This window comes from Humulus lupulus, chromosome X (genome assembly GCF_963169125.1).
Source record: "Humulus lupulus chromosome X, drHumLupu1.1, whole genome shotgun sequence".
Lineage (NCBI taxonomy): Eukaryota > Viridiplantae > Streptophyta > Magnoliopsida > Rosales > Cannabaceae > Humulus > Humulus lupulus.
Window position 1 is genome coordinate 205,022,510 of NC_084802.1, and position 10,284 is coordinate 205,032,793.

Here is a 10,284-nt window from a genome sequence, read left to right on the forward strand (position 1 = left end):
TGATTAATTTTTTATGAGTCCAGTTTTCCGCACTTTAAATAATTACAATATACATAACAATAAAAAAAATACCCACAAAAATTATTCATAAATCGAAAATTCAAAAAACATCACCGTCTGGCTATTTTTGAATCCCCTACAAGCCTCCTATAAATATACATATATACATATATTTTGATATAATTATTGTCGTGTAGTGAGTGAGATTCCTTGTATGTATACATATTTCTTTTCATATTTGTTTTCAGGTCACAAGGCATTGATTAGAACATGTGCACTTTCCAATTAAATTTTGTATAATTCTTAAAAAGAAAGTTCTGTACGTACGTTTCTTTACATTTTCACGTATAAAGATGTGACACTGAGACAGAAGTATCAGAGTCGTGGCCATATGCGGTGTTGACAAAATATAGATTTGTATCTTTTATATGAATCACTCTCTAAATGCAAACAAATTTGTACTTTTTTTTTTCTTATCTCGGAACTAACAAAATAAATTTATGATGATGTTTTCAAACAATATATATTGCAATTTAAATTGTTTAAATGATAATCAAATATTTTTTTTGTGGTCCACAGTAATATTTCTTTAAAAAATTTGTAGAAGTTGTTTCCGAACTAATAGCTAGCAGTATATAATAATTGTCATATTTTCTATAAATTAAATAACTTAAACCATATAATGCGGCAAACGAGAATTTTATCTTTAGGTCCTATATGTATTTTGTTTTAAATATAAATAAATAAAAATCCTATACTAAATTACATCATTTAACGGTTGTTGCAAATTATATGTGCTCGATAACAATATTTTTTTTAATCTCAGGATCAAAATTTCAAATTAGTATATATCCTAATCTACTCTTAAATATTTCTATACAGGTATACATTGGCGGTGGATTAAGGCTGATAAAATTTCAAGAAAATCCTAATCCTTGTTGGTATATATATATATATATATATATATTCAACATACCATATCATACCATACCATACATATTAGGGTTTTAAAATGTTATCTTCTCTACATATTAATGCTCCTGATCAGTACTTCCTTTAAGAATAAATACGTACGGTTTTGATATTGGGTGATCGGGCAGATCAAAATGTTCAGTAGAATTAAATCAAAGATTTTCTCTATTTCTTCTGGTAGATCATCACCATCCTCAATGCAAACTCCAAATAATAATGACCTCCAGCTTGGACTCAAAACCCTAATTCACACACAACCAGAATCATCACATCTTCAAAGCCCTAGGCCTGCCATTGCAAACAATCATGACCAGAAAATTCTCCATTCCCATTCCCATTCCCATTCCCACAGCAGGATTTTGAACCATTCATCATCATCATCATCTCTATCGCCATCGGAGCAGCCACTGGATGACATAATAATAGGGTCGGACAGCGGCGTACACTACATACTCACTGACGACTCCGACTGTGAAGAGATGAGTAATCGGAATCTCCATGTGCGGAGTACTAATCGACGACGGAAGCGCACCGCGAACAAGGAGCACCGTCATTATCCTCCGCCGATACCTATGGTGGCGGCACGGACAGGGAATTTGGGTGGCGGTGCAATGCCGCCGTGGGTTTTGAGTCGACATAACAAGGACGGAAGACTCATCCTCAAAGGACACAGGGCGCAACACCACCAGTACCTTGAGTGCCACCGTGAGAACGGCCGCCTGATAGTAAATCTCGTCACCATTGATCAAGATACCGGAGGTAGTAATACTAATACTACTACTAATGATGATGATGATGATGATGATGATGATGAGAAAGAAAACCATGAGTTTGAGTTTGAAGATTTAGCGGTAGTAGAAGAAGAAAATCATGATGATCATCCGTGGATAGAATCTCAATCTGATCATGAGCTTGAGCTTAATAATACTAGTATTCGTGACCGTGTTTGGTCATCAATATCTGATGAATTATCATATTTGGAGATTGATGAGCTTTCGATAAATCCCCGTGGGATGTTAATGGCGGATTCGATGAGTTTGGGGTGCAACAACACCAACATCAACATTAACATTATTCACGAAAGCCATCATCTCTACTTATCACAGTCGCCCGGTTCTTCTTCGTCTCCGCTCCGCCCTATGACTAGTGTCATCAACTAATAATAAATTATTAGTGGTATATATTTGTATTAGTTTTTAATTAGTTTTAAAAACTAAGAGGAAATTAATTAATTAATTAGAGTAGTAGTAACTACTAGTGCATGCAATTAAAGGAAAAATTAATTAGAGGAATATATGACATCAAGCTAAGATTCAAGGCGCCTGTTGTTATTATTATTATTAAATAAGTGAATGTATATATTATTAATTGTGTTTGAATTATATATTTATTACATATATATTTATCCTAAGGGTGCATGTGTGATGAATATTACTTGGTACATTCTTTATTGCTTGAATTATTGATGACATGATGGGGCTACAATTTAAATCTTCATTGGCTCTTTTTGTTATTCATTGAATGTAATAATTTCTTGTGTTGTGAAATTTTATAAAAATTTAAAATTTGCAATAGACTCACATAAAGTTGACAGAAAATAAAGTGAATATATACGACAGAAAATAAAGTCACTTCTCTGAAATGAAAGGTAATACACATAAATATTTGTTAATTTTTATAATTAAAATTAATAAAATAATACTTTCATTTTTTAAAAGAAAAAAAAAACAATTTATTCCATTTAAAATTTCCGATTACAATTTCTTATTTCAGTAAATAACATAAAATAATTTTAAAGAGTAATTAATTCGTGAAAATAAATTCTTTCTAACTACCAAAATGATATTTTTTAGATAATTTTTTGTAAAGTGCCATTTCAGATAGAATGTGGGTGTGTGTGGACCCTAGTATTAATGGTAGTTTTTTTATGAAAAGAAATATATATCGAAAAAAGACTATTCCACATAGTGATGATAAAAAAAATATATCATTTTGCCAAAAAAAAAAAAAAAGCCTATCTATATAAATGAGAGCTTAAGGAGGTGTTATGACATTCTGAAATCTCTCCAAACTATTCTATTTATTTTCTAATTCTTTTCACATTTTTATTATATTTTTTTAATTTATAGTTATTAATTAATTAAAAAAAAACAAAATATCTGATCTATATTTTGTCATTTTTTCACAATTTTTTATTCAACATAATATCAATTTAAGCTATATATACTCTCAAATATATCTTAATAAAATTTTATTAAGTAACCGTAACTTAATTAGTCTACTATATCTGTTATAAAATTGAAGTTTATTTTATAATAATTGAATTAAAAAAAATATTTAAAATATCTAATTTATATTTTATCATTTTTTTTCACAATTTTTATTCTACACAATATCAATTTAAGCTATATATACTCTCAAATATATCTTAATAAAATTTTATTAAGTAAATATCTGTTACACCCAGATTTCGAGACCAGAAATTATGAACTCGAAAGCTGGACTTGTCAAGTATGAGCTCGAGATATATAAAACACATGTTTAAGGTCCAGTTGTAAAACCTCCGAAGCAAGATGGAAATCTCGAAGACATGTAACCTCAAGATTCTTTCCAGGCTCGAAAAGGCATAGCATCGGGATACATCCGTTATCGAGTGCCTTCAGATCGAGTAGTCCGGGCTTAAAGAGTGCAGGCTCGAAATATGACAGCCTCAATAGAATTTATCTGCTCCGAGCAGGCCTTGGAATAAGACGGCCAATTTGTATCTTGTCCGTAAACCTTGACTGACACGATGCTGGTTGCTGACCTCGGAGACGTGATGAGTCATCTGATGTAATGCATTCTGTACGTTTGAAGATATTTATTGTTGTAACATCCCAACATTAAAGGGATATTAACAAGTTTGTTACCTGTTTCCGGGTCTTTAGAGGACGTTTCCTTGTATATAGGAGTTACAACATTTAATGTAATTGTTATACCCAAAAATTGGAGATCAATAACGTGGCAATAAATGTGAAAAATGGTAGTACATGGTCCGTAAAAGACACATTAAATAGTCAATAAATACATTGACTCCTCAGAGTTGTGATAAAGGACCCGGTAGACTGACGAAGAATTTGGACTGCTTGAAAGATGTCATAACCAAGCCAAATGCACCTTTGTCCTAGGAGGCTAAGGAGAATGCATCCTAGGAGAGCTAAGGAGAGTGCATCCTAGGAGGCTAAGGAGAATGCATCCTAGGAAGGCTAAGGAGAGTGCATCCTAGAAGACTAAGGAGATGCATCCGAGGAGAAACATGGCATGTTAGAGGGGAGTGCCATGTTGGAGGAGTTCCATGCAAGCCAAGAATTGAGACTTAGATTTTGACAAGGAGTGCATACACAATGTCCGATCGGACATAGTTGAGAGATGCTAGAGGAGAGTGCCTCGGACTTTTCCGAGATGAGAGGCAAGAGGTGCTTGGCTCGGATGACCTTGGTCCAAGGAGAAGGCCACAAGGTCCGAAAGAACCTTGAATGGAGGAGGTATGCTCGGACTTGTCCGAGGTGAGAAACAAGAGAGAAGGATGCCTCGGACCACCTTGGTCTGAGGAGAAGGCCATCATGTCCGATCGGACATGTCATGGAGGAGGTTGCCTCAAAGTTGCCTGAGGTGAGGTGCCAAGGGAGTTGGCTCGAACCACCTTGGTCCGAGGAGAGCCAAGCTTGCACAACCTTTGGTCCGAGGAGAGCCATGTATATACCACCGTTGGTCCACGGAAAGCTTGAAGGAGTAATCAACATGCATGTGAGACTACGTCAAAATCCCTAGAACGACTTTGGCAAGAATTGGTCTAAACACCCGGGAATCTCTCACTCCTCACTTAAGTTGAGGAATCATTTGTATTTTAAACATTTCTTGTAATATAAATATAAGATGAATAATAAAATACCCCTATCTAAAGGGGATATCAGTTGAGATCCTAAGCCTATAAATAAGGGGCTTATGGGATGAGAGAGGGGTTTCTTCTGCTTCTTCTTTCTAGAGAGAGAAAATTGGGTCTGAGTATTCTAGAGAGAGAAAGTGCTGATATTTGAGAGAATTCTTGTATTTTTGCAATCTGTATTGAAGAAACTCAGTTGGCTCAGTCCATCTAATCTTGAGTACAGATCTATAATCACAACTCTAAGTGGATTAGGCTATTACCGACTATCGGGGCTGAACCACTATAAAATCTCTTGTGTTATTTACTTTTCTTGTTTAAACTGTCTGTTGTCGTTTACATTCTCTTGAAGGCTTGTCGTTATTGACGTTCTCACGTCGTTGGCTAAAAACACAGTCAACAGTAATTACTTCAATTAATATGCAGAAGTATCTTCCCGAAATATGTGGGAATGAACTCTGAAACCTCTCTATAAATATAGAGGTCATGAACACTTGTAAAAAAAATGGATCTTTTGATATCTTGAGAGAAAACTCTGGGTAATTCATCTTTGAAGGATTTCCAGAAAACTCCAAGTCTTAATAACATAAACTCGTGGACTAGGCAGATTCAACTGCTGAACCATGTAAAAACATTGTTGTTCCACCATACTATTCATTCACACCATAGCTCATATTGTTTAATGGCTCTATGTTTCAAGTTGACAAAAAACGGCGTCAACAGTTTGGTGCTTTCATTGAGAGCATTAAGTAGTACGAATCTGAGTATAGTAATTCGAAGAAGCCTCCCTGATCAACTATGGCCGCAAATGATCCTAATATTCCTAAAGAAGAAGTCTGCTATCTGCAACGCCCTGGGAAACAACCGATGATGAATCTGGACCCAGAGAAGAGAAGTGAATCCTCTGACTCTTGAGGACCTCCTGCACCACCGGCCCCCAGGGACGACGAGGACATGTACTATAATCCTGAGCAATATGTCCCCATTGTGGAACTCGAAAACTGACAGTTGAGAAAGCAGTTGGCGAAGGCCAAGAAGCGTAACGAGGAGCTAGCTAGATTGGCTGCAGAGGCGCAGGCGGCTCAGCCCCAACCTCTGCCTGAGGTCCAGGCCCCACCTCCGCGGGATGTTCATGTTCCTCCTCGCAGACCTCGTGAGCGACCTCACAAAAATGCTTCCACAAGAAGAACGGAGCAACCTCCGCCACTGACAGAACAGCCTGCTCCCTCAAGGCCCCAAAGGAACACCCAGGCTAGAGCTCCTGTTAACTCGACTGTTGAGTTACCGGCTGAAACTGAGAATAACCAAGCCCCCGCAGCGGTTCGGACTCAAAATCCTAGTAATGCGCAGAACGTTGCCGAGCCAGCATAGGCAAACTCGAGACCTTCCAGACCCCGAAATGGGTGGCAGCCACCATCACCCATACGCCACCCTCTGTCGCATTTAGGCTCTTACAGAATGAGCGAGGTTGGGATCGAGATGGAGAGTCTAATGAGGAGCTCGAGCCATTTGCTCCCCACATTTCCAGCACTCCGTTTCCTCAAGGGTTTCGGATTCCTCATGTCCCACCTTTTGAAGGGAAACCTGACCCGTACAGTCACTTAAGTACGTTTAACACTATTATGAGAGCAAGTAATGTGGGTTACGAGCTTAGATGCATGCTATTTCTAGCTTCGCTTACAGGACCAACAAAAAACTGGTTCGAAAAATATAAGAGGCATTCAATCGCTTCTTGGGATCAGTTATCGAGAGATTTCAAGAAGCAATTTAGAGCCATGGCCAAGATAAGGCCTGAGGCATCGACCCTGACCAATGTTCGGCAACAACCAAATGAAACGTTGAAGAGCTACCTTACAAGATTCAATCTGGAAGTCGCCCAAGCTCGTGATGTAGACGACATCGGTCATTTAATGGTCGTCCGACCTGGGGTATTGCCGGGAAGTCCCCTCTGGGAAGATATGGAGAGGAAGCCTGTGAGGTCCATAACCGAGTTTAATCGGCGAGCTCAGAGATTTGTCAATGTGGAAGAGGCGAGGTCAACGCTGAATATAACCTCTCAACCCATAACTACAACGACAAACGTAAACTCTGCCTCGACCTTGGCGGATCCATCAGCCTCGAAACCCCCTGCAGAAAACCCTTCCAAAAGAAAGAAGAATGAAGGAAGTAACCCTGAGGTGGAAGGGGGAAAGTAGAAGAAAGGGGAAAGGTATTTCTTCGTGTACAAGGTGTACACCGAGCTCAACGAGTCTCAGAAGAATATTTACCTGGCTAATGAAAACCAGGTCCCTTTCAGACGTCCAGACCCCATGAGAAACCAAAAATCCAAGAGAGACTCCAGTACATACTGCAGATTTCACAAAGATACTGGACACACTACTGATGAGTGCAGGCAACTGAAGGACGAGATCGAAGGTCTGATCTTGAGAGGATACTTCAGGCAGTATGTCAGGAACCAGAACAATAATCAGGCTTCTACCAGCTAGAGGACAACTGCACTACTGCCTGCCCAAAACAGCAATTCCCGAGCAAGGGAAGACAAGAGACCCCCTCCGATTGATGGAGAAGATGTCGTAACCATCTCGGGCGGGCCTCATCTTGTATGAACCCGAACCCAGAGCTCTGAAATACCAAAAGGTTGAATCTCAACCTATAACCTTTACTGAGGACAATGCGTCCCATGTCCAATTTCCTCATAACGACCCACTGTTCATCACTCTTCAGCTCGTGAAAAAGAGGGTTCGCCGAGTTCTTATTGATAATGGGAGCTCAGTGAACATTCTCTATAAGGCCACCTTAGAAAAGATGGGACTCGCGCTTCGTGACCTAAAGGCATGTGCAACAACGTTGTACGGTTTTTCAGGAGAAAGGATTGCCTGTATGGGGTCCATCGAACTCCCTGTGACCATGGGAGACTTCCCAGTCTCAACAACCAAGATGATGGAATTCGTAGTAGTGGACCTGCCATTGGCCTACAACGTGCTGCTCAGGAGACCCGCCCTAGTAGGGTTGGGGGCAGTTTCATCTGTGAGGCATTTGGCCATCAAGTTCCCAACTTCTAGCGGCATCGGGACACTAAAGGGAGACCAGCTACCTGGGAGGGAATGCTATAGCATTTCCATTAGAGGAAAGAAGCAGACGAACGCTCGTCATTGTTCAGAATAAAGACGGGACAGTCTTCAAAATAGACGAAGAAATCGATCCAAGAATAGAGGATAGAGCTGACCTTGAGCCATTGGAAGACCTCGAAGAGGTCAGGCTCGAAGAAGCAAACCCCCAAAAAATAGTAAAGGTATGGAAAAACCTTCCCGAAGAAACGAAATAGCAATTAATTTGCTTTTTAAAAAAGAACCAGGATGTCTTCGCATGGTCACATTCGGACATGATAGGGATAAGTCCGAATGTGGTGAGCCACACATTGAATATCGACAAAAGCTTCCCTCTGAACAGCAAAAGCGAAGACTACTGGATGACGACAGGAAGAAGGCCCTTAAAGAGGAAGTCGACAGGTTGAAAGCAAACTAATTCATCATGGACGCTTTTTACCCCGATTGGGTGGCCAACCCGGTACTGGTCCCGAAGCCTAACGGGACATGGCGAACTTGTATTGATTACTTGGACCTCAATAAGGCCTGTCCTAAGGACTGCTTCCCCTTACCTTGGATCGACCAGCTCGTGGATGCCACGGCAGGGCATGGACTTATGTCATTCATGGATGCCTATTATGGATATAACTATATTTCCATGCATGCCCCTGACCAAGAGCATACGAGTTTTGTAACAGACAAAGGGCTGCATTGCTACAACATCATGCCATTCGGGCTCAAGAATGCTGGAGCCACTTACCAGCAACTCGTAAACATGATGTTCTCCGAACAGATAGGTAATAACATGGAAGTTTATGTTGACGATTTGTTAGTTAAATCTCAACATAACAATAACCATGTTGATGACCTCGAAGAATGCTTCACCGTGTTACAGAGATATAACATGAAGCTCAACCCTCAGATGTGCTCTTTTGGAGTATCTTCGGGAAAATTCCTAGGCTTCATTGTAAATGCCCAGGGAATAGAAGCAAATCCAGACAAGATCCAGGCTCTAATTGATATGCCCTCACCTCGGAAGCATAAGGATCCCAAAGTTTGACTGGCAGGATGGCGGCACTAAGTAGATTTATTTCGAAATCTACAGACCGTTGTCTTCCATTTCTCAACATTTTGAGGGGAGGCAAGAAGTTCGAATGGACGGAGGAATGCAAGTTAGCTTTTCAGGAGCTCAAGAAGCATCTCACAGAACCCCCCATCTTGTCAAAACCCATCACGAAAGAAGTTCTATACCTATACCTTGCTACGACCGAGCACGCCATTAGCGCGGTACTCGTACGAGAAGAACAGAAAGTGCAAAGGCCTGTGTATTATGTCAGTAAAAGGTTACTGGGGGTAGAATCGAGATATCCCTTGATGGATAAGTTAGCTCTCAGCCTAATCCACTCATCTCGAAAGCTCCGACCTTATTTCCAAGCACACCCCATCCATGTACTGACCGATCAACCACTAAGACAAGTCTTGTCCAAGCCAGATGCCTCAGGTCGATTGCTGAAATGGGTCATTGAACTCGGACAGTTCGAGATCACTTATCATCTGAGGACGACCATAAGAGGACAGGCGCTGGTAGACTTCATAGTGGAATGCACTGGAGTGACCAACGATGAAGTTATAACCCCAACCCGCGAGCTGTGGAAACTTTACGTTGACGGGTCTTCCAATGAGAATGGATCAGGAGTAGGTGTAATTATGATCACCCCAGCAGGAAGTCGATTTCACTTTTCCTTGAGATTTGACTTCAACGCTTCGATTAACGAAGCCAAATACGAGGCCCTACTAGCAGGGCTCCGTATAGCCAAGGAACTCAAAGCCAAAGCGATACATTGCTACAGTGACTCCCAGCTAGTGGTTAATCAAATTTTAGGAGAGTACCAGGCTCGTGGTACGAGAATGGCTGCATATTTAGAAAAGGAAAAATCAACACTAGAGTATTTTGAGTTCTATGCGATAGAACAGGTCCCCTGGGAACAGAACTCGAACGCAGATGCCTTAACCATGCTTGCTACCTCTACCGAGGCTGACAAACTGAATGTCGTGGCAATCGAACATCTCACGACGCCCAGTATTATCGAACCTGAGCAGGAAGATGTTTGCATGATCAATTCCGAGCCAACCTGAATGACTTCGATAGTTGAATACCTTGAGATTGGCACTCTCCCAGAAGAATGGACCAAGGCTCGAAAAACTGATGTATCAGATCCCCAAGTATACCATTATAGATGGAAATCTATATAGAAGAGGATATTCCATGCCGCTACTCCGATGTGTGACCCCACCCGAGGCTAA

General features: G+C 40.3%; 1 protein-coding gene across 1 annotated transcript; it reads left to right on the forward strand.

Moving 5' to 3' along the window:
- Positions 1-1,106: 1,106 nt before the first annotated feature.
- On the forward strand, positions 1,107-2,228 carry LOC133806662 (uncharacterized). The gene has a single exon (XM_062244756.1). It carries the CDS (start codon positions 1,107-1,109, stop codon positions 2,130-2,132), a length of 1,026 nt encoding a protein of 341 aa, XP_062100740.1. The 3' UTR covers positions 2,133-2,228.
- The last annotated feature ends 8,056 nt before the right edge of the window (positions 2,229-10,284 follow it).

Excerpts from the sequence above, each read along its gene's own strand:
- LOC133806662 (XM_062244756.1), top strand. The coding sequence starts at position 1,107 with ATGTTCAGTAGAATTAAATCAAAGATTTTCTCTATTTCTTCTGGTAGA.